The 25,064-nt window shown below is 43.3% G+C and overlaps 2 protein-coding genes across 4 annotated transcripts in view; one reads left to right on the top strand and one right to left on the bottom strand.

Moving 5' to 3' along the window:
* The window catches only part of SLC3A1 (solute carrier family 3 member 1), a 31,741-nt gene extending 10,359 nt beyond the window's left edge, over positions 1 to 21,382 (top strand). Inside the window, exons 4-10 of the mRNA XM_054567128.1 lie at positions 1,288 to 1,413; positions 10,330 to 10,449; positions 12,370 to 12,494; positions 13,296 to 13,491; positions 16,360 to 16,527; positions 17,901 to 18,017; positions 20,942 to 21,382. Of these exons, the coding sequence (XP_054423103.1) occupies positions 1,288 to 1,413; positions 10,330 to 10,449; positions 12,370 to 12,494; positions 13,296 to 13,491; positions 16,360 to 16,527; positions 17,901 to 18,017; positions 20,942 to 21,382 (1,293 nt within the window). The remainder of the gene's footprint in view (positions 1 to 1,287; positions 1,414 to 10,329; positions 10,450 to 12,369; positions 12,495 to 13,295; positions 13,492 to 16,359; positions 16,528 to 17,900; positions 18,018 to 20,941) is intronic.
* Positions 18,966 to 25,064, bottom strand: part of PREPL (prolyl endopeptidase like) — a 36,688-nt gene continuing 30,589 nt past the window's right edge. For all 3 annotated transcript variants that reach the window (XM_054567100.1, XM_054567116.1, XM_054567108.1), the window contains 4 exons: positions 23,834 to 23,983; positions 23,352 to 23,475; positions 22,519 to 22,592; positions 18,966 to 22,174 (listed from right to left, as the gene is read on the bottom strand). In XM_054567100.1, coding sequence (XP_054423075.1) covers positions 22,085 to 22,174; positions 22,519 to 22,592; positions 23,352 to 23,475; positions 23,834 to 23,983 — 438 coding nt within the window. In that variant the 3' untranslated portion in view covers positions 18,966 to 22,084. The remainder of the gene's footprint in view (positions 22,175 to 22,518; positions 22,593 to 23,351; positions 23,476 to 23,833; positions 23,984 to 25,064) is intronic.

Raw genomic sequence — 25,064 nt, 5'->3', positions numbered from 1 at the left:
TGTCTGTGGCTATCTCCTTCAGTTGTTAATCTAGTCACTCTGCACTCAGCAGTCAGGCTTAGGCACCACAGGGCAGGGCAAAGTCCCTCCTGAGGGCGGGGTTTTGGGTTCTCTCCTGCTATTGACACTCAGGGGAGTGGTCAGACTGAGCAAGATGGCTGCTGCCATATGGGGGATGAATCAGCACCAGGATCCCGGTGGCTACTCTTTCAGTTCTCTCCTTAAAGCTTCCTTCCCCAGTCTCTCCTCAGGTGTCTCTAGCCCACTCAGCTCACACCTTTGCTGGAGACCAGGGTAAGTGTCTGGAAATAAAAATTTATGCGTTGGATCGCTTCTCGGCCTTTTGGCTAAGATCAAGTGCAAAAATTTATGCATTGGCCCTTTAAAAGGCTCTTTGTGTCTCCAGCCACCTGTGTCTGGCAGAGAGCAACCCTGCCGCTTCTTGCAGCTGGTTGTTATATGTGTACTATTTGGGCTCTGGTGCTGTAGGCTGGAGATCCCTGCTTATGGCTTAGATCCTGCTTTTCTTAGGGGGATCCAACTGGCCGTTTCAGTATCCTTCTAGTGCTGCTTTCTGTGGGTGCCCCTCCTGGTTTCTTGAGTCTACTGCACTCCTTACCAGTTAGGTTGTGCTAAAGCTGATTCTTCTGCCTGTCCAAGGTTATAAGGTTCCTCTCCTGCTATTGTTCAGTTGTTTGTTCCAGGTGATTTCTCCACAATTTAGTTGTAATTCCAGATTGGTCCTGGGAGGAGGTCAGTGTAACTTCCATTCATTACTCTGCCATCTTGATTTTCCAGGACTAGTAGAATTTGTAATTGAATGATTCTAATATTTTTCTGAGGATGCAGCTTAAATAATGACTCTGTTTGGATTCAAATTCCATGACCAGTAAAATGTGTCTTTCTCTCAAATCGACCATCATTTGTTTTTCTTCACAAAGAGGAGTTCAGAGCCTGAATAGAATGTTCAAGAAAATATGCTAGAAATGTCTACTCCATCAGCTGGTCTTATCCTACATTTGAGAGCATTAATTTGCTATTGTAGTTGTTATAAACAGCTTCTACTATACAAACACATCACAACATGTTTGGGGGGCATTAGGCCAATGGATGGCATTTTGGGGAATTAATTTACCCAGTGTTCTTCCTGGAAGAGAAATTCTGGGGATTTGTACACTTAGCCTGGGGGGAGGGCCAGGAATGGCAATTAACCACTTTTTTCCCCTATGGGAAACATCATCACATGAATAATGCCAAGTAACCGATTTACTGTTTTCTATTTGCTAGTTAAGTGTATATGGAAATTCCAGCTGGCACTTTGATGAAGTACGAAACCAATGTTATTTTCACCAGTTTACAAAAGAGCAGCCTGATTTAAATTTCCGCAATCCTGATGTTCAAGGAGAAATAAAAGTGAGTATAGACACCTACATCGACTTCTCTATGACACGCTGCTCAGGTGGTTATTTGATATGCTTTATGTTGAACAATAATTGTGTGGGCAAAATCCAGTAGTGTAGTTAAATTCTGCAATTAAGGTGTTAGTCAGATGCAAACGTAGACTCTCAGATATGTTAGGGGAGCCTTCCTTCCTCTAACCCAAAATAATCAAAATGGGAGGGAGGCAGAAACACCTGCTGCCTTAGCTCTGAGTTGCTCCTGGGCCTGTGATGGTGAAGCTCTTGCAGGAAGGTGGGCAAGCTGTGAGCTCTAGTGTCTGGCTCCTGCATCCGCACCAACCCTGCCATTGGCTGCAGTGAGCTCAGAAGTGAGTTCTTTGGCCTTTCAGATTGCTTGTCTATGTGAAACGGAGCTGATACAATTGTTTGTCTCACAGGACTTTTTGAACATCACAATGAAATAACCATGAACAACACTTCTGTATTCACTCAGTGATGAGTGTTAACTTACTGTCTGCTGCATGCCAGGTCCTGTTCTAAGCACTGAGAATGTAGCAGTGAATACAAGCAGCCCTGCCCTCAAAGAGTCTCTAGTATACCGAGGGTACCGACCAAATGTATAGCAGGGCAGGTGGTGGTGACTGCTAAGGGCCAGGGACCTCAAAGTGTCAGGGAATTGATTCAGAGATAGCCCTAAAATGAGGTCCTGCTTGGACAAAAATCTGAATTTTGAAAGGGAGTCATGTAACTAGTTGGGGGAAGAGAATTTCAGGCAGAGGGAAGAACAAATGCAAAGACCTCCACGGAGATTATGCTTCCTGTGTTTCAGGAACGACCTGAGGCCAGTACCTAGGGTTGCCAGATAAAATGATAGGATACCTGGTGAAATTTTAATTTCAGATAAACAATGAATAATGCAATATTTGGGACATACTTCTACTGGAAAATTATTCATTGCTTATCTGAAATTAAAATTTATCTGGCTCTCCCGTATTTCATCTGGCAACACTACCAGTGCACTAGAGTGAAATGAGGGAGAGAGTTTAGGGGCTGAGGTGCAAAGCAGGTGGAGGCTGATGCGTTAGGGCCGTGGGTGCTATTGCAAGGGGTACATGCTGAGCTATGGAAGATCCCTTTGAGGTCTGAGCACAGGAGGTTTCCTGCTGTGACCCAGGTGAATGCTGATGGGGCTCCTGTTCTCACCTGTGTGGCGGCCATTCCAGGAACACCTGACACATAATTCACAATAAACATTAGCCATGTTTCTGTTGTCGTTATTGCTGCCGCTCTGGCTGTAATGGGTAAGAATTTAGGTTAGTGGGGGAGTACCCTGAGGTAGATGGGGTGGAGACCACAGCCGAACCGGCAGGCCCGGGCCCCTTTCTGCAGCTCGCCATGGCAGCCAAATGGAGAGGATGTGGGCTGCCATGTTGGAATCGTGAAGGCACCTACGCTCCTTAGGTTGTTCTTGTTTTGTTTTCAAATAAAAGCTCTGAGATATATAATACACAGACTACAAGATTCACCCCTTTCAAGTGTATCATTCAGTGGTTTTAGTATGTTCACAGAGTTATGCCACTATCACCACTAATTTCAGAACGTTTTCATCACCCCCAAAGGAAATTCAGACCCATTAGTTGGCACTCCCCAGGGCCCTGGCAACCAGTAACCTACTTCCTGTCTCTACAGACATGCCCATTTTGGACATTTCTTAGAAATGAAATACATAATTATTTACCTATGATATATATCTATATTTATAATCTGTATTTATTTGAGAAACTGCCAAATTGTTTTCCAAAGCAGCTGCACGGTTTCCTATCCCCACTGGCAGTGTGTGAGGGTTCTGATTTCTCTGCCTCCTCACCAACACTAGTATTGTCTGTTTATTTGATGTTAGTCATCCTAGTGGGTATAAAATGGTATGTCACTGTGGTTTTGATTTGTATTTCCCTGATGGCTAACGATGTTGAGCATCTTTTCATGTATTTATAGTTTATTTTTATATTTTAATTGAAGAAATGTCTATTCTAATCCTTCTCCCATTTTTAAATTGTGTTGTCTTTTTTATTGTTGAGTTGTAAGCATTCTTTATCTAGTCTGTATACATGATTTGCAATTAATTTTATTCCATTCTGTGGGTTGCCTATTTACTCTCTTGATGATTCCCTTTGAAGCACAAGAGTTTTTAATTGTTATGATATCCAATTTATCTACTTTTTTATTTTGTTGCTTGTGCTTGTAGTTTCATAGTTAAGAACCGTTGCCTAACCTAAGGTCATGAAGATTTACTTCCATGTTTTCTTCTAAGAGTTTTATAGTTTTAGCTCTTACGTTTAATATATTATGTGAGGGGATCCAACTTCATTCTTTGGCCTGTGGCTATCCGGGTATCCCAGCACGATGTGTTAAAAAAAGATCATATTTTCCCCATTAAATCACCCTGAAACCTTTTTGAAAATCAATTGAACATAAATATCAGGGTTTATTTCTGGACTCAGTTCTGTTTTATTGATGTATATGTCTGTCTTTAAGCCAGTATCACATTGTCTGGATTAGTATAGCTTTGTAGTAAAATTTGAAATTGAAAGGTGTGAGTCCTACAACTTCATTATCCTCTTTCAAGACTTTTTTTGTCTCTTTTCATTTCCATATGCATTTTAGGATCCTCTTGCCAATTTCTGCAGGAAGCCTGCTGCTAGGATTGTGATAGGGTTTGCACTAAATCTGTGCGTCAGTTTGGGAGAATATTGCTACCTTAACAATAGTAAGTCTTCTGATCCATGAGCACAGGATGTCTTCCCACTTCTAAAGGTCTTTAGTGTCTTCCAACAATGATTTGTTGTTTTCAGTGTTCAAGCCCTAAATTCCTTTTGTTAAATATATTCCTACAGACTCCTTAGTTTTAGGACTGTTCCTACTATATATGTTTGATGTTTTTCAGAATATAAATTGCTTTGGGATCTGTTCTAGAAGAAAGCACCACATCAGGCCAGCCCTGTCTCTTTGGGAGACAGGGGAGTAGAAGTTTAAGGGGTCACAGACACAATTAGTGGACTAACTAGAGATTTGTTTTGAACTTATCTGGTAGAGTGTGGTCTCTTTGCTTCTCCATCACCTAGGATTGTTTGCAAACCCGCACCTCCCCCTTCCTTCTATGTATACTTATTGGTCACTTATTTGTGCCAAGTGCTTTACCTGGATCATTTAATGCTCAGAACAAGCCTAATTCAGGAGGGTATGACCATTGTGCAAAGAAGGAAACTGAAGCCTAAAGAGGTGAAGTCACCCACCTGGGGTGAAAAGGACCTGGATTCAAACCCAGGCATTGGGACTCCAAAGTCCTTGCTCTTAACCACAGCTCCACATTGGATTTGAGGCAAACTGTTTCTCTCTGTATGCTTCATTTTCCTAGACACATTTTTTCAAGGTGGTTTTCAGTCAAAATTTATGACTATAAACCAGTTGGTTTATCAGGCAGTGGATTTCTATGGGCGCCTAGGGTAATTGTGGTGGGTTGTCTAGAGATGTTTAGACAAGTGTGATAAATTTAGCTAAAATGGGCCAGCCAATACATTGACTATTTTTGACTACCCCATCTGTTCGCTTGCCGGCATTCAAGCAGTTGAGTGAGTGAATAGGAGCCTTATTTACTAGTCTTGCAGGATGCATTTCCTTTTGGGATGAATCATTACTGTCTCCAGTTGAGAGGTTAGATATTATTTGCAAGCTTGGTGTAGAAGATTCACTGTTAGAAGTAAATCAGAAAGGCCAAGAAGGGAAGGCTCTTTGCCCCTGGAGAATGACCTTTCACATAAAGGGGACTTCTGACACCCTCCTATACCCCCAGCAGCACTCATCTCTTTGGTAGTTCAGCAGGTTAGTTGTTTGAAACCCAGAAGGTTTGCGGTGAGCAGGCATTTGGAATTGGTTTGCATACCAGTTTGTACTCAAAGAGCCTGAGCCTTCTTCCCGCTGGTTCCCATCTGCACAGAGGGAAGCTGGGCAGGCAGGGGACACACAGCACAAAACACTGTCCTCTCTCCTCCTCTTTGTCCTCCCCTTGGCACTGGTCATCAGGGGACTTGGCTGCGCCATGAACCTCTCAGGGCTTGAGTGTTTTCAGCTAGAATAGTTAGGAAGCCGCCTTGGAGAAGGTGGGAGCCCATATGTAACTTGTCCAGTTACTTTGGCTTTTACTTGCCCTCCACATCTCTTATTTGATAAGTGAGAACAAACTGAGGCCTGGAGAGGTGAAGGGCCCCATGGGCCCCATAGATTAGTGGCATAGGGAGGAAGGGACTCCAGATGCTCCGACCCCATGTTTGGGGCTCAGTATGACCCTGAATCTGCCACGTGGGAGGGAATTCTGAGCACCAGGTTCGGGGATCCTGGGGAGTTAGTGTGTTCACAGCAGCTGGGGACAAGGAGCCCAGGTGCCCTCCCAGGGTAAGATGGGATCCCGGGCAAATGTCAGCTCTGCTCCACCGCACTGAACACGGCATTGCTGGAGACAAGCAGCTCAACGGGAAATGAAATTTACTCACTACCTGCTTAATAAACCAGCTCTGTGCTTGATGGTAACTGTGCCATTTAGTGCACCTCTTCTATGCCGTACATTTTATTATAAATCATCTACTCATTTAACAATATGCATTGCATATTGATCATAAGCCAGGACTCTTATGGTTGGTAAGCGAGACACTTGTTGTAGCCACTGTGGGGGGCCGCATTCTGTAGGGGGTGATAGACAAACAGGCGGTTACAGTAAAGTGGGCAAAGTGACCATGAGGGTGGGCAGTAGGAGCTCACGGGGCAGGCACCTAACCTGGGCAGGGGGTCACGGGGTGGGAGCGGTCAGGGAAGGTTTTCAGAGGATACAATGACACCTCATGGACGAGCACGAACGGGCTCAGTGAAGAGGCTCCGGTGGGAGTGTTTGAAGCCGAGAGAAAGCATGGGTGACGGGTATCAGGGGTTGGCAGCAGTTGTCCCATGTGGCTGGGAAGGGCATGGGAGAGGGAGCCTGACTCAGCACGACTAGGGAGCGCTGAGGTCTGAGCAGGGTAAGGATGGTGGTAAGGATTTGGGTTTAAAAGGTCTTAGGGAAATAATTTTTGTTTTGCAGTTTGAAAGATCAGCCTGGCTTTGGAGAAGAGGTCTGAGTGGAGCAGGCTTGGAGGCCGAGAGGCTGGGGAAGCGGGTGGGGCAGTGGTCAGGAAGGCGATGCTGGGACTTTGGACCCGGGAGGTGGCGTGGGGCTGCAGAGAAACCGTCAGCAGTTAGGGAGGGGTCGGCGTGACTCCCAGGTTCGGGACTTCAATGCCGACTGGGTGATGGCGCCATTCCTTGAGATGGGAGGCCCAAGAAGTGGACGGGGGGGGGGGGGGGGGTCTTAGTTCTGCAGAGCTTGAGCTTCCTGTGAGACAGCCAGGCATTCAATGGACACTTGAATATAGGACATGGAGCTCAGGGACATGTCTGGTCTAGAGGTCCCACTTTGGGGTTTGCTGACGAATGGTCGGTGCCTGCAGAGGTCGGGCAGGCCACGTCGGCGAGAGAGCTGGGCTGGCTGAGAGGGACGGGGGGCCGGCTGCAGCTTAGCTCGCGCTGACCGTTGTTATGTGGGGATGGGGGCCAGGTGTTCGTGGGCCTTCCAATTAAAAAATAAATAAAGCATAGTAAAAGGGTAAGGGTGCCATAGGGCTCCAGTTCCGGTGCCTCCACTCACTGTATGACCGTGGTCAGGGTATTTCATCTCCTTGTGCCTCAGCTGCCTCGTTGGTAAAAACAGGAACAATAATAGTACGTACCTCGCAGGGTGGTTTAGGGATTAAAGGGTTTAACTTTTGTAAAGCACTTACAACAATGTATTCCTTATTATATAAGTACTTGTTAAATCATCAATAAGTGGATAGATAAATGAGTAAATATTGCTGTGAAGTGAAATGAAGAGAAGATATCAGATGGAGCCCCAAGGAGCTCGGACATTTAAAGGCCTGCTGAGAACACAGACAGGGAGTGGCCGGCCCGGAGCGGCGTGTCCTGCAGTCAGGGGTGGCTTTGGGGAAGACACAGTCAGTGAGCAGTGTCAACCGTGGCAGAGATCAAGGAATATAAACACCGACATGTTCATGGACTCTAGCAGCAGTAGCTTGTTAACCTCACGGAAACTCCGCAGGTGGGTATTACTTTATTTAAGGTTTAGTGAGGTCATGCCGATGCCCTAGCTCATGCACCTGGACCGTGGGGGCGAGAGGACAGTACGTGGAGGGTTCGATTCCAGAGCCCGGGATCCTTCCTCTTCTCTCTGCTCCTGGGGGAATTTAGCAAAGAATTTCACCAAGACTTCAGAGTGACACTACAGTCCGTTTTCTTTCCTTTCCCTGTGTGCAGAGAATAGGGTTTTTTCCTGCACTTCTGAAGTATCCTGTACTTCCTCATTCCTTCTTGCGATGGACGACGTGGGGTTATCCAAAGGAAGTCTAATCGATTGTCACATGTAATAGCACAGCTTCTCTTTCCCAAACTTGGCTTTTTAGGTAAATGGGCCCAGTCACTTTGGGCATCTTAAAAGGAAAGGTTTGCCTCAAGGTTTCGTGAACATGGATATCAATAATGTTGATATAATTCCTTTCCTCTCAGAGTAGCGAGTTGTTTAAAAAGAAAAGAATGAACACGTGTTGGGTGAGAAACGGGGACTGTGTGATGTTGTGGGAGTTAGAGAGGGATCGGGGACACAGTGTACCGTCCCCAGAGTCCTGTGGAGCTTTTGTGGGTCATCCAGTCCTGGTGGAGCCGGGCTCCGGGCCCATTTCCACAGCCGGCACCGCAGGACTCTGGGAGGGCTCACTGGAGTGAAGGGAGGGTTCATGATTAAGATCGGGGCCCTCTTTTCTCACCTGATCGAGAGCATAAATAGCATGAAGCAAATATTTTTCAAGAGCAAATTTTGAATTATTTGGGTGGAAACCTCAGCATTTAAAATGACGCTGAAAAATAAGCACCCAGCTCCTGCTGTTATGCTTCATCAATGGTCGTATCTCTTGCTGGACCAACCTGAAAACCCTGCCTGGGGCATCAACCTCTGCTGGGGCACCCACGTCTCCTGGGGCACCCATTTCTCATCCTGTAATTTCGGGTGGATCATTAACGAGGCTGAGGACCCCTCCCTAAGCCAGTACAGAACCTGTGAAGAAAACTCGGAGCTTTATTCCAGGAAATCAGCGCTCAGAAGCTTCGTGTTTCCAACATCATGGTGTTGGATGTTTTCCCACATTTTTGTTGGGCTGCTTGGCTGGATTACAGCTATTTGTCCCACCCTGATCCGCTTCCACTGTCCCCTCTAGGGCAAACAGCGCCACCGGCTTGTAGCTCAGCCTGTAGTTCCAGGGCTTAGCTGAGTGCCTGGCCCAGAGTTGGAACTCGGATACTTACCGAATGAACACAATTTGGTAAGAAGTTAAGACGCTAGTAAAAACAAATTTGTGTGCTTTGTGCCCAAAGAAAAATTCCACTGGGTTGTGCCAACTTAAAGTGATTTGCATCAATGTGCCCATGCTAAGGGTTGTCAGCAGCAGAGCCTGCATAGATTTGAAAAAATTTTTCAAGCTTTGCCATTCAAAAATGTTGCCTTAGAGGAATGGACCCCGGCAGTATGAACCCTTGCAGTTAGCCTCTCGACACTTTTGAGACCCTTGAATCACAGCAGCCTAGAGATGCCATATTCACATGTAGATACAAGAAACACTTCAAACAAGGGATTTTGGGGATAGTTCTCATCAGGGTTCTATGTCTCTGTTCCCCTCAATGGGTGAAGATTGGTTACTTAGCTCTAGTACTTTGAATGGCAGGTGGTTCTGCTCTGATGCGATGCATTCCTGTAAAGCCTTCCATTCAGCAAGGGATGAGCCAAGAGCAGTGGGGAGAGCCGCGCTGTCCCTTGGCAGAAGGGTAGCTGTGCTCAGTGCTGGCGTAGGCCAGGCTGGCATAGGCCAGGCGGGGTGGGATGGGGAGCTGACACCTGGGTCCTCTGCTTTTCAAGGGCCTGTTCCTCCCAAAGGCCCCAACAGAGGCCGACGCGAGTCAGCCTCCGCCCTCCCCCACTGGTTCATGCTGTCCCGCCAACAGTCCAGGGTGCTCTTCCTCATCTCCCTCCCAGATGAAATCCCAGCGGCTGAGTTCAAACACTAGTTCTTCCCTTTCTGGTAGTACTCAGCCATGGTAAATTAGATCAGCCTGGAGCTCGAGCAGTCCTGCAGACAGAGACCTCCCCTCTGATGAGGCTGAACTGTGCTCTGCCCGGCACTACTAGGTTGACCTGGTCGTGTGTCCCCAGCTATCCTGTGCAGGCCTCCCAGCCAGGGAGCGTGCTGTGCTGGTTTCCCGTCAGGATCACTGCATGTTCAGCTCATTCTGGCTGGCTCTGCCTCCTTTTATCCCATGCCCGGTTCATTAAGTACCAAGTGGTGGGTCAAAGGCAAGGGAGACAGAAATGAAGCTGCAGGCTTCCCCTTGAGCATCTCCCAGTGTGGCGGAAGGGCCTTTCATGACCAGGCACTTAATTGTTTATCTTCTCTGGGTTTGGAGTGACCTGTAAGGAACCAGGCATGAGGAGGGGGACGGTATGGTTCCCAGTCTCTCCTGAGTCCTAGCTTTCATTTTGAATGGATTCTTTAAACTTTGAGAACATGCTTATAACATCAATTACAAATGTAACATTCTGAATTCAAATATGAAGGAGGTATGGGAGTCCATAAATGCAATTACTGAGTTTATTAAACGGAGGCACTACTATGCTAAATGGATAAAAATACACTAAGGGCTATGCATGTTTTATATGTGGAGATTGTTTTAATAACAAAATCTTTCTTAAATATTATGATAATGAGTAGCTAATATAACCAAGTATTTTGCTTCTTCCTTTTAGGAACTCATTCAGTTCTGGCTCGCAAAGGGCGTTGATGGCCTAAGTTTTGAGACTGTTAAATTTCTTCTAGAAGCAAAGCATCTGAGGGATGAGGCCCAAGTGAACAAGAACCAAATCCCGGTAACATTTGGTTTTAGACATTTTTTTTTTCCTTTTCTGAAAATGTCACCATTTTCTTTAGTCTGAGACATGAGTCACCAGAGATGCATTCTGTCCTGTCTGTGGGAAGTGCTCTAAATCATTGTCTTTAGCAAATAATGAGTTTCAGATGCATGCTACTGGATGTTTCCTTCTGCTGGCTCCCTCATGAGGGAGGGATCCCCTGGGGTGTCCTTTGGTGACATGGGTTCAGAGGGCACAGACAGCGTGGGCTCCACCAAGGGCCACCACTACTCGCTGCTATTTTGCGACCTTACTCAGGCTCAGGAGAGGAGGCCTGAATTCCCCAGGCGCTTCTGTGATCGTTAAAGGACACGCAGGTGGACAGGAAGGAGAGAACACTTGCTGAGTGTCTATTGTATGCTGTGCGCTGCTTATGTAGGATATTCCATGTAACTCTCTGAACATCTTATGGGGAAGGTGTCATGATCCCCATTTAGTAAGTCTTAGAGAAATTAACTTACCAGGGAGAACAGGTGATCAATGGAGTTACAAACCAAGCCCACCTGGCTGCGGGACCTGGGCTCGTTGCGGTGCTGCACCGGGGGTTCTCAAGTCTCCCGTCACACGTGAGGCATACTAATCACGTGCCACTTGATTCCCCTGGGTGACCACCATCTACAGTCACTCTGTTTTCAAGGCCAAGGTGACAGTAGTCCTAAAATGCTTTCCGGAATAATGGATTTGTATATTTACACAACAGAATGTCAAAATAAGTGAATTACAGTGATACACAACAATATGGGTGAATCTTAACACTGTAATGTGTAGCCAAAAAAATCTAAAATTATTATGTATAGTGTGATGCCCTTTTTATAAAGATAAGCAAGTAGAATGAGATTCGTATGGTTACCCAGTTTATTATCAAGCTTCTAAGCTTTTGTCCTAACAGACTTATGAGTACTTGTGACTTCATTAAAACCAATTAACTACAGGGAAGTTGGCCATCTTGTATGGGCTAATTATGAGAGCCCATCATGATTAAGCCAATTTTTTTTGCACATTATTTTCAACAAAAAGGAAAAAAAAGGTGATGAATCAGTCAGTTGTCCCAAAGAGAAGCACTTATCCTTGAACAGAAATCGCAAAATAACCTTGCTCTTTGATAATGAGATGTCATAAGAAAGGCCTACCTTTCCAGTCTTGACAAATGATCAAAAAAACAATGGGATTTGTGTGCCATCCCAGAAAAATGTAAAGAATATGTTATTTCAGGAAGAGATCTAAGATCGCAAAAAATTCACTTGGAAGTTCACTTATAAAAAAAAACAACACAAGGGTCCACTGAATGGATGGCAACTCAGGTTTGGATTGTGCAGCCTGTCCATTCCAGGACTTTAGCCTTGGCTCGTGTTAGCTACAACCTCTTCTGTGGATTCTGGACTACGCAGACCTAGGGAGGCGCAGGGTGAGTGTCAGGAAAAACCACCACAGCCCTGGCTGGGGGAGCATAGCAGTGACAATGAAAAAGTGGTGGGGAAAAAAGTTTAAATGCATGATATTGATAATTTGTGAGCAGATAAAGTGTAGGTATAATAATGAGCTCTGTAATCATTTAGATAATTTGTTTAGTTTGCCTTTGAAATTGTCTGGAGCATTTAGGACAATTCAATGTTTAGGATGAGGATTTTGTTGGGCACGTGTCTGTTATCAATGTTTCCATGTCCAGGAGAATTTGTTTACTAGGTTTATAGTTAATAATTTAAGCATCACGTGATGTACTGATAGGCATGAATGTCTCCATCACAAAGCCCCTTGAGCACTGAGCATGCCGGGACCTTCTCTGACCATGTGTCTTGGCTTGAGAACTCCTAAGAGTCAGTCTAGAGTCTGGGCATTTGATGTGGGTGTGATGCTAACCGTGCTGTCCTGTTTTCAAAGGACACAGTCACACACTACTCGGAGCTGTACCACGACTTCACCACCACGCAGGTGGGAATGCACGACATTGTCCGGAGCTTCCGGCAGATAATGAACCAACATAGCACGGAGCCTGGGAGATACAGGTAACCATGGGGGGGGGGACGCCCGTACTTCACAGGTGCAGCAGTTCCGCCCTCACATCCTTTCGCACGTCAATTAAACAAACTTGCATAATTACAATGTATTGTAACTTGCTTAGGCCAGGGCCTGGTATATTCAGTCATATTGCTTAACTTCGCTGATTTTCAGTTTTCTCTTTTGTAAAATGCTAACCATGGTACTTATTTCACAGGAATTTGGTGAAAATTAAAAGATAATGTTACCTAAATTAGTCATCATTATTATTTGACTTGTTATTGTATCCTTGCACAGTATGAATCCAGATGTCTCAGCTAAACCCTTAGTGAGTCACAATGGTTAGGAGCGCAGCTTTGGGCTCAGATGGGCCTGGAGGGACGCCTGCTCGGGGCTGTGCGACCCTGAACTGGTCCGTTAACCCTAAGGCTTGGTTTTCTCGTCAATTAAAAGGTGATAGCCACACCCTTATGGGGCTGTTGTGAGTAATGTATAGGAAGCATTTAAACAGTTTCTAGCACATACTAACAAAATAAACTTAACCCTTACTATGTTTCTATAATCACCCAACCGAATCAATAGAAAAGGAGTTAAAGAACTTTCTCCTCCTTAGAGTACAATTTATTACAATGAGGAATTGTCCAGGTGACCCACTGTGTCATTTCTTGGTCATCTGGCTTGACAATGCTTTCTAGTGGGTCCCAGCCGGCTATGGTTTCATAGCGTGCACTCACCTCCCACCTCTTGTTAATCAGATTATCAGCACTTCCCCAGGCCCTGAAAACATTGTACCCCGCCGACTCTTGCAGGTTCATGGGGACCGAAGCCTTCGGAGACAGCGTTGACAGTGCCATGATGTACTACGGGTTGCCTTTTATCCAAGAAGCAGATTTTCCCTTTAACGATTACCTCACAGGGCTAGACAGTCCTTCTGGGAATGGTGTGTTTGAGATTATCACATCCTGGATGGAACATATGCCAGAAGGAAAATGGCCTAACTGGATGGTGAGTCCTCATGCCCTGCTCAGCATTTCTGGTGCTGGTGAGCTTACGGAATAGTCACCTCTGAATCGAAGGCTGTTCATCTCTTAGTGACCTTTGCCCTTCCCTTATTCGGTGATTGTTTAGTGAGCCAGGCTCATCCCAGCTTCTGACCACATTCTTCTCATTTTTCTTCTTTTCCTTCTGGTTCTCAGGCTATCATCTCAAGTGATCTGTCTTGAATTTTGCTGATTCCTCTGCTGGTCCAAATTTGTCAAGCCGCTCTACTGAATTTATCATTTCTCTTATTGCACTTTTCAACTGAAATTTCTACTTGGTTCTTTTTCATAGTTTCTCTTTATTAAGAGTAGCTATTTGATGACACATGTTCATCATACTTTCCCTTAAATTTTTTTACTGTTGTTCAAGTACAGCTGTCTCCATTATCCCTCCCCACTTTCCCCCGCCCCCTGCCTCCCACCTTCAATCCTCTGTCCATGGATCTTTTATACTTGTTCCTTGATGACCCTTCCCTTTTCCCCCGTTTTCCTCCTCTCCACTCCCCTCTGGTTACTGTCAGTTTGTTCTTTATTTCAATGTCTCTGGTCTACAGTTTCGCTCTTTGAACAAATGTATAATAGTTGATTTAAAGTCTTTATCTAGTAAGTGCTATGTTTGGGTTTTCTCAGCCACATTTTCTATTGAATGCTCTCCTCCCTTATGCATGGGCTGTACTCTTCTGTTCCTTTCCATGCTTGTATTCTTTTTATTGTTTTGAAAACTGGGTATTTTAAAAAATGTAATGTGGAAATTCTGGCATTCACGTTCGCCCCTCCTTAGTGTTTATTGCTGTTTCTTTGGTGACTTTCTTGAGTTAATCCTCCTCATGACTGGCAGTTCCTTAAACAGTGCCTTGAAACAGCCTCAGGTCTTCCCTGGGCAGCTGCTCAGCCGTGTACGTCGGTGCAGCCTCCTGGATCCCAGGAATAAGTCAGTGCCCCTAACGCACGTCCCGTTCTCCAGCCTCCAGGTTTCTTGGCCAGTCTCTGCTTATCCCGACTGGTGCCACTACGCTAGGCAGGTGTCATGTGAACTGCTGCTGGTAGTTTTTGGCTAATGCCCTGGAAATGGGGCTATTTGCAGAATCTCTCAATCAGATCAGGTAAAGGGAAAAAGAAAATGAAACCAAAAACCAAAATCTGAGCTGTGAGAGAGGTCAGAGTGACATTCTTCAGATATCTTTTGGTGAATGCTACCTGTTCTGCCACAGCTACTGTAGTTACAGATCTGCTGGTTCCCAAGGCTATCACAGATCTCAGGGCGGGAGGCATGAAGTCAGGGCAGGTTAAAATGACACATAGCTTGCCGTTCTGAGATCCAGCTGTTTTTCTTGAATAAATGCTCCTTGGATTGTTGCAAGCCTTTAGTTAATTTCCAGAGTTCTAAAAAAGCGGATTTTTAGTTTTCACCAGCAGTCTCCTTTTATGGTGGAGATTTTTAGCGGTCCTGACTGTACCATTCCAGAAGTGCCCCCTATCACACGTTTCGTATTGTAGTTTTAGCACTTGTTTTTTCACATGCTGAAAGTCTCAGGTATCATAGGGGACTGGGACCGCTCATCCTGTGGGAGGCCCTGATCTCTGTCCACCGCTGTGAACTACCCGTACAAACAGTTCTGGGTGGGGTAGGGGGGCGGGGAGTGTTCTAGGTCCCGAAGGCTTGAATATCCCAGGGTTTCTTGTCAGACACTTTTAGATGATGAAAAGAATAAATGGAGGCAAAACTTGACCCAATTTTCGGTCCATAAAAATTGAAAAATAAGCCCCAGCTGGGGGTTCAGTTGGATAGAGTGTCATCCCATACACCAAAACACTGCAGGTGTGAACCCCTGGGTGGGCACCGGGCATGTACAGGAAGTGGCCAATTGACATTTCTCTCACATTGATGTTCCTCTGCCTCCCTCTGCCCTTAAAAAAATCAATAAACCTATCCTCTGGTGAGGACTAAAACAGTAGAAAAATACTTTACAATGGCCTATAATAGATAATTGTAAAGATGATTTTAGTACATCTAAATAGGGGAAAAAAGTCGCCTTTCTCCTGAATTGTAGCAACTAAGTTCCTGCTCTCAGACTCGGGTTCGAAGGCTACTTTCTGCCTTGTGCCCTGACCTGAGTAAATGACGCGTTTCTCAGTGTCATCATTTGTGAACTGGAGATGATACTTGACAGCACCGCAGTGGAGGGGGAATAAAGACACAGCGTAGGTGTGAAAGTACTTTTTAAGCTGCGAAGTGCCACGCTCCACACATGCAAGTGAGACTGAGTCGTGGTGCGTGGAAAGAATGGCTGGGTGGTTTAAATGGACGCTCAGATAAGGACTAGATGTCACAACATGTAACGGGACCACTAAATATAGAAACCCTGTATTTAAAAATAGAAAAGTTTACAAAAAGTTTCCACGTGGCTATGTACATTTCTTTATAAAAGTTATCTTTTAACATTTGAATAGTCTGAAAGTCACAGACATCGGAAGTTGTTCTACCACCGTCTGGTCCACCTGTTCTGTCCTTGTCCTGTTCTCTACGGGAAAAAGTTGCTTCCTTTCCTGTCAAATATTCTCTTATCCAAATGGGCAAAGATATTATTTTTAAACCTCCTCTGATTTGCAGTATCATTGTGAAGTATATTATTTTGTTGATCATAATGGCCAAGACAGTAAGTTGGTCAGTTGTGCACCAACTAACAAGGTTGGGACTCGAGTCCAGCGTTGCTGATACCAGGGTATCCATGGTGCCAACCTTGTTTTTCACCTGATGAAACTTTTTGTGAAATGGCAAATCTTCTGGAAAACTGTGTACAGAGTTGCACTGTTAAAATTATATGCCTTTTAGATCGGTGGCCCGGACAAAGCCCGGCTGACCTCTCGTTTGGGGAAGGAATATGTCAGCATCATGAACATGCTTGTTTTCACACTTCCTGGAACCCCCATCACTTACTACGGAGAAGAAATAGGAATGGGAAATATTTTAGCCGCAAATATCAACGAAAGCTATGATATTGTAAGTTAATATAATTTAACCAGGCACCATACCATATACTCATTTTTGCCAAAGCAGATTTATTTTTCTATTCTACCGCTAAATATCATTATTTTGCTTTTCTTTATTACTGTTAAAGACAGTAAGAATTCTCAGCTCTCTTGGCTGGGGAGCCGCACAAGGCCCTGACTGGTGTGGCTCAGTGGGGCAGGGGTCACACGGCAAACCTGTAGGTCGCTGGGTATGACTCCCGTTCAGGGCCCACGCCGGGGTTGCGGGCCGGGTGCCCGGCTGGGGGCGTGCGGGAGGCCCCCGTCGTGTTTCTCACGTCGATGTTTCTCTCCCTCACTTTCTCCCTCCCTTCCCCTCTCTAAAAAGAAATAAAAAAAAATGAGACATGAAAGTGAGACACAACTGAATTTCTGTGGAGAGCCCAGAAATCTGGATTTCTTTTTAATTTGAGAGACAGAGGAGTGGGAAGGGGAGTGAAACAATTTGTTGTTTCACTTATGAATGAACTCACTGGTTGAATCTTGTGTGTGCCCTGACTGGGGATCAAACCTGCAACCTTGGTGAATCTGGATGATGCTCTAACCAACTGAGCTTCCCGGCCAGGGCCAGGAATTTGCATTTTAAAGATGTTTCCCAGCTGATTCTCAGGCATACTAAAATCTGAGAACCAGTTTTGAGTTTGGAATATTATTCATGCCCTCTACATGTTCAGGAATAGTCATTTATAGTGCTTGCCTGTATTGCTAGATCTCACTTGCCCACAGCACAAAGATTCTTCCTATGATGTTAACAAAAGTAATGCACGGCCTCAGACTTGGGCTGTTTATATTTTGCTTTTGTTTGACACTATGAATCTCATAATTGTGTTCTGGGTTGATGAATAATCTTGAATCTATAATTTGTGTTATTGGCTTTCAATTGTGTTTGGTCAAAGGAAACTTTCTATTTCAGCTCCTAAATGTGTATGTGTATTCATGTGTAATAACTGGGCTGGACAAAAGAGGGTAGAATTTAGGCTCATTGTACATGGCTGCATATGTTGAATTCACCCTCATCACAGTATCACAGCAGAATGAGTGGTAATGGCACATTTTGAAGTCCTACATTACTCATTTTTTAGGGAGAAGCAGCAGAGTCCAAGCGTGTATCAAAGCCCAGCTAGTACTGTCTATTCAAACTCAAGATGCCATAAACTATTTTCCAATTTAAAGGGTGAAACTGGTTATGTATTGAATGTTAAGACCTTTTCATTATGAATGCTAATGAAGGCAAGTGCTGCTAAGAAATAGAGGTGATTAAATAATCATGAAGTAAATTATGGCCACATTACATTTCATTTAATAACCAGACCACTGTTTTCTCCTTATGGTCCTTTGACACAGGCGACCCTTCTCTCCAAGTCACCAATGCAGTGGGACAACAGCTCAAATGCCGGCTTCTCTGAGGGCAGTCACAGCTGGTTACCCACCGGCACCGATTACCACACTGTGAATGTTGATGTAAGTACCAGTCAGAATTTCACGCTGACTCCAGAAACGGGAGATGAGTTAACCCTTAACTGATGCTCTTTAAATCGATCACACAGACTTCTCTTCCAGTTTTCAAGTCATGTTACTGTGAAACTACAAACTAGTACCAAGTGTGTCATTTGAACTATCATACAGAATGTGCAATTCCTCACTGAAAAGACTAAGAGCTCTGCATTATTAAGGAAATTTTATGGAGGTCTGTCAGCAAGCCAGCTACCTTTCCTCCTTTTTTCCCCTTAAAAGGAAGGAATGAAGGAAGGAGATCGATCAGCCTAGGGTAACGAGGACTTGAGAGCAAGCTTGTATACCTGAAGAAACTGAAGACGTGAAAAGTCATTCAAAGCAGCTGCTTGAGAAAAGCACAGCCTTTAGTTTTTGCCTGTACTATTTTCTGTTTTCATGGCAACCAAGTTTGCCAAGTTCAGCAAATTTCCTGAACACTGTGACTATTAAAGAAATTTAAAATTTCATTACTGGGTCCCACTTCATATTGAGCAACATTTCAAGTGCTCAATAGCTCGTGGCTACCACATTGGACAGCAGAGAGAAGAGATATAAAATATTAAAATATATTTCAGAATGGCCATTACAATTTTAAGATTGACCATTAGAAGAACGGACATGACTGTTTAATTTTCAAAGAACATTAGAAGGAAAAAAATTACATTAAGATAACCAACTGATCCAATAAAAAGCTAAAAAGGAAGAAAATAAAAGTACAACTACAGATTAAAGAGAAAATTAGGCTACAGTATTATGTCTAAACATATGGTAACCATAAATATAAATGGGTTAAATTTACTTATTAAGAGATAAAAACTCTCAGAGTAGATAAGGCAAAATCTGACATGACTTAGTTAAACAGAAGGACACAATTAAAATACAGACATTGAAGACAAATGCAAACAGAAAGAAAGCCTGCCCCCCGGCTCTAACTATCAAAGCAAAAGACGCATAGTATCTTCTCACTGAGTAATTTCATTCCTAAGGATCTGTATCTAGGAATATTTGTGCATGACAAGTATTCAAGGATCTCTACTAAAACATTGTTTTTAATAGCAGAAGACTTTAGAAATGATTTAAATGTATCAATAGACAACTAGCTGATTCAATTATGGTTAACCTACACAATGGACTAATACTCAACTTTAAGAAGAATGAGGGAGGTTCTGTGTGCATTGATGAGAGACCATCTCTAACATGTACTAAAAAAAGCACAGAATGGTAACATGCCACTGTTTGTATAAGACAGAAAAAGTACATCTATATATGTTTGCACAGGCACAGAATGGCTTATTTCATGATACATAAAAATGAAAGACTTTATAAACAGCAACACTGTCTATCTCTGACAGAGGCACTGGGAAGCTATGGGACGGTACTTAAGAAAACCTTTTTATTTTATATATTTATATACTCTTCTTATAATTGAGTTTTATACTGTATACATGCATTTCTTATTAAAAAAAGCAAAGTTACAAAAAAGCAGGTGTGGAAATATTTAATAGCAGACAAAATAGAATTCAATATGAAAAGCATTGAGACAAAGGCAAATTTTAAAAAACTGATAAAAGAACATTCCACTATAAATCATGGATCTATGCATCTAACAAGAACTTCAAAGTATATAAAACAAGTACTCAGAAATGCAAAGAGAAACTGACAAATCCACAGTTACAGAGGGACACTTCAACATACTTTTAGAAAGCGGTAAATCAAGTAGACGAAAATAATAGTTAACACTTATGGGGCCCTTCTTATGTGAGTGGCACTGGACTAGGCTTTTTCATGCATTATCTAAGGCTATAGAAAATGTTAATAGTAATTGGACAAGTCATATACATACACCATACACACGTACCATAAATACTTTTGTACCTGGTAAACAGAGAATAAACGTATTTTAAACATCCATTAGATACTCATTAAAGACTACACATCAGGCACCTGCCCCCAAACCACCACCACCACCAAAACCGCCACAATGAACACGGCTGGTAGGAGGACCAGGAAGTGAACCTTATCACTGATTTGGCAACAGCTCTTAAAAAGAATTTGGCATCATGTGTCAAGTGTCCACACTCTTTGACACAGTAATTGTCTTTCTGATATTTATATCCTAAACACATAATCCAAATTTGGGGGCATTAAGAATATAAGAAAATATTAGAAATTTGAATTTTGAAATGAAAAGGAATGGTTATGTATGGTATAGACATGTAACATTATTATGCCATTAAAGTAACATTTATGAAGTTATATATTAACGGAAGATGCTTGAAATGTTAAAGGAAAAAAAAAACACCAAGGGAAATATAACGTCAAATTATGTATGTTGTTAATAATAAATAAATCCAAATCTCTTTTCATGGACATATGTTATTTCAACAGTTTTTAAAAAAGCACTAACTTAATTACTTGAGGCAGCTGGAGTTACGGCAACCTACACGTTGTCTCCAGCAGGGAACAGGGAGGGTCCGGTTCCCCAGAAGTTCCCAGAGCCCGCGGCCATCATGGCTGCTTTTTTGGGGGGGGGCCAGTTATAGCAGATCAGAAAGGGACTTCATTTAGGCAGCTTAAATATCCACTAACTCAGACATGGACCTGTGTTTTGGAATTCCTAACGTGAAGTCAAATTTGGTCTCTACATCACCTCTGGCGAAGATGTGGCACACACTGCAATGACAAGGTGACATCCTGCACTTGCGATGTCCCTCAGTAGTCAAATGAATGACTACTCTTCCCTACTTATGGATACTGACAATTTGGTGATTATTATAAGGGGCAAAACTGAAGCAAGTTTTTTTGGGGAAATTTCTTATTTGATACTAGAAACAGTTTTTTAAAACTCTTAGAATTAAACATTTATCTTGATGCCTTTTTTTTTTTTAAAGGTCCAAAAGACTCAGCCCAGATCAGCATTAACGTTATATCAAGAATTAAGTTTGCTTCGTGACAGTGAGCTGCTCCTCAGCAGGGGATGGTTTTGCTATTTGAGGACTGACAGCCACTTCGTGGTGTACACAAGAGAAATGGATGGCATAGACAGAATCTTTCTCATGGTTCTGAATTTTGGAGAATCATCACAGTTAAATCTAAAGGAAATTATTTCAAATATTCCCACAAAAGTGAGGATAAGGTTAAGTACCAATTTGGCCAACAAAGGAAATGAAGTTGATACACAGGGTGTTACAGTGGACAAGGGAGAAGGCCTCATCCTTGAATACAGCACGAAGAATCTCCTTCACTACCAATCAGATTTCAGAGACAGATGCTTTGTCTCCAATCGGGCATGCTACTCCAGTGTGCTAGGCATACTGTACAGCCTGTGTTAGACACCTCTGCGACACAGATGAAGACGCTGGCATTCTGTTCTAAGCATTTGCGCTAAATTCATGTATAGCATGCTGCTGGGTGCACTTTATAAACTTGAATGTAACTGCTTTAGGAAAGGTTCTAAAATGTTTTTAAAGAATAATAAAATGTTTTAAAGAAAATTATCGCTTGCAGGAACTCGTAACTTTACTGAGAGAGCATCAAAAGAGATAATCAGAACACCTTAGGACTGCAGATTATTAGAAATATCTAATGCATTTTAATGTGAAGAGTGTTCTTATTCCATAAAATGCAGACACAGAAACTAGAGGATGACTCACCACTTACCACCAAAAATGTTCACTAGCAAAGAGGCAGGACCTTGATGTGTAAACTGTTTGAAGAAAATTTTAGTAAAACAGACAAAAACAAAGCTGTTCTGGTCGGGGGGCTGGGGGTTCTGCGGTGACCAATCCTTCCTCCGCCCCCTGCTCCACGTCCTTCTAAGGAGCATGATTAGAAAACTACTTTCCCAGGTTACGGGGCATATACATCAAGGGAGAACAGTGTAAGTGAGAGGTACATTAACAGAATTTGGAGAGAGGCAAATTTTTATAAACTATTCACTAACTTAAAAAAAAAACTTCACTTTTGCTAACCCAATAGCAAATAAAACTACGAAATATTTCAGCACGTTTCCAATCCCCATTGAATACAACATCTTAGAATTTTAGATATTTCTTAAGATTCTCGAAAACACTGGTGCTGTCAAGTCCAAGTTCCTCATACAGGAATTTGATTTGGGCTGTAATCTAAAAGACACATTAAACAAATTAGACTGAAGGCCTTTGTGGTAAAACTCCAGCATTAAGTCTGTTTGTCTAGTTTCCTCACCTAACCCTGAAACAGGTGATTTAGGGCTGGGATACTTTTATCTGGGACAGAGCTGGATGGCTCCCGACAGTTAAGATTAAATTCCATTTACTAGAGAGCCTCTTTTCCTAACTGACTCGGTGTCCTCTCTCGCCCTCTGGGGTGGCAGCCACAGACCTGCCCGTCGGAGAGCAGCTGTCACTAACCCTGCCACGGCCACTGACTCTGGGGTCAATACTCTCTACCCGGGGACCTGTCAGCTGAAAGGGGCTGGATGACATACCTTTTTGTGAGAATCCTCAATCACGTGATTGCCTCCAGGCTGAATGTCTAAAATAATATTGGGGGCCTGATAGCCTGAAAGAGTTAACATAGGGAGCAATTAAAACATTTTTGGCTGACTGAGGCCTATTTCGTCCCTCTTTTTCCAAGTAATCCATTAAAATAACAGGAAAGGATGAAGGCATAAAACATCACCGCCAACAAAGAGACGGGAAAGGGCAAGCAGAAGATAAATTTCAGAAACCAGGAAGGCAGAGGGGAGCCAGTGGCTGCGGTGGAAGAGACCGCAGGGCCACATGGCCAAGGCTGTGACCGGGAAGGAGGCCCTGCGCAGCTGCGCGCCTGGAGCCCCGGGGACGCCCCCCTGAGTCCTGAAGGTCTTGGCATGTCTTGGCAAGGGAAAAAGGTAAGAGTTCTTGTCTAATACAATACTAAGATCTAGAGAAAATTAAAGCCGCTAGTTTGGGCACTGAAGCTCCACAGCAAAAACTTTAGAACCTGTTTTTTTAGAGGTTCCCAAGAATAATGGCTCAGGTAGTACCATTAAACAAATGAATGGCTATATGATAGATAGTACATCTCCAATTTATATTTGATATTTAAATTTACTTTTTTTTTGGTACCCAACCTTATTTTAATACTGTCCTTTGAAAATGATGGAAGGGGGTTTAATTATAATGTATGGCTCAACTGGTAGTCAACATAGAAAAACAATTATTTGTCCAAAATCATGGAGTAACGATTTGGTCTGTACATAAAATGTAGTATTCTGAGTGGTATGCTAAAGGTAATAGTCCATTTCGCTATGCTCCCTGCTTCTAGGTGGTCTCCTACCTTCACCCGCGTCCTTAGTGTGCTCCGCAACAGCTTCCTTGAGTTTCTCAGTATAGTTTACAATTCCTTTCAGAGGTACACGTTCATCATTTTCATAAGCTGTGATGTGAATCGAAGGATAATGCTGCAAGAAAATCGATGTACAAAGAATTTATATTATTCCTTATGGCCCGTTTCTACCTTATAATGAAAAATAATGACCTCCAATTTCTTTCCCCTAAGTGCTAGATGTTATTTTAATTTGATATTCTTGAGAGATCTATAATATTACAGTACTAGTCTACTTGTTACCCAGAATAGCCTTTTCTTAACCAGAGAGACCATGAGCTTATATGAGCAGACATGATGCCAAAAGTGCTCGGGTATTGTATGTAGGAACAATCTAAAGGTCTACTGAATTCTGGCCCCAGCGCAGGTAAGTATCCTTCTGATTATCTTCTCTGTCACTTCTGGATAGTAACGTCATAACTATCTTTCACTACCTGAGGTTTAATATTTTGGTAGGGACAGTAACGCTTTATGTAGTTCTTGTGTTTTTCATCAGCTGAAGGATTCCCCCATTCTTCTAATTCTTCTAGCGTCAGGGGAAGCGTGGTATCCATCATGGTGTTGAGAACATCCAAGAAAGGGGCCTAAAAAAAAAAAAAAAAAAAAGGCCAAAGAAACTTAACCTTTGACTAACAAGTTGGTAAAATGAGTTTCAGGAAAATATACTTTATGAACATACATGCTGGCATGAGAGAACAAAGCAAAAGAAGCCGTGTAGATTCCCGGGAGCCAGACCAATTGCTCAGTCCTTACCCAGGGCCTGTGATTTATAACTGGCCTTTAAGGTATTCAGACCCCTTAAATGACATTTATATAAAAAGAAAGGGCTTATCTTCTAATTTCACAGTTTGTGTGCTTTTTATTCACATGCACACATTTTTATGTCAAAGTAATAAATGCTACCACCTCACATCTATTAGGATCGCTAGCTATCAAGGAAGGAAATTCTGACACGTGCCCCAACACGAATGCACCTTGAGGACACTGTATCTATCCCTGTGAACAGTGACAGCACTGTGTGATTCACTCACGGGCAGTGCCTTACGGCGGCCGAATTCATAAAGGCACAAAGCACGATGGTGCTTTCCAGGGGGGCTACAGAGCTGCTACTGAACGGGCACAGCACTTTGGCTTTGCACAGTGGGGCGTCCTGCAAGCGGGCCGCGTAGCAGTGCGGCTGTGCTTAACACTGCTGGACTGCCCCCTCAGAAACGGTCAAGAGCTGGATTTTGTTATTTTACCACAATTAGAAATAAAAACTCAGCGACACACAAATAAAGTCTTCTTCACCAGCTGGACATTTTTACATTAAAAAAAGATAAATGCTAATTGAAGAAAACCTGGACAATATCCAGGTTGAAAGATGAGAAAAATCACTCATTGGTTTATAACCAGTGTTTGACATTTACTAAAATGGCAGCTGCTTTTTTCACTTAGCCTATCGTCTTTTTAACATGCACTTCAACTTTCTCTCAGGTTAACATTAACCGTGCACAGTGGGCAAATGGACGTGTATAGTTCTCTTTGGCTGCCTGGCATCCAAACTCTTTTTCTGCATTTAGAGCATCCCAAACCTTGTGAGACGGAGTCTGTCTTTCACTGCAGATACCAAATGCCAGAGGGTTCCTTTCCCAGCTTTCCCTGCAGCGTGACGTAACCACAGGA

The sequence above is a fragment of the Pteronotus mesoamericanus genome, unplaced genomic scaffold, assembly GCF_021234165.1.
Source record: "Pteronotus mesoamericanus isolate MK-2021 breed Mesoamerican mustached bat unplaced genomic scaffold, CSHL_Meso_final contig_101, whole genome shotgun sequence".
NCBI classification, from domain to species: domain Eukaryota; kingdom Metazoa; phylum Chordata; class Mammalia; order Chiroptera; family Mormoopidae; genus Pteronotus; species Pteronotus mesoamericanus.
This window is presented reverse-complemented; position numbering and strand designations above follow the sequence as displayed.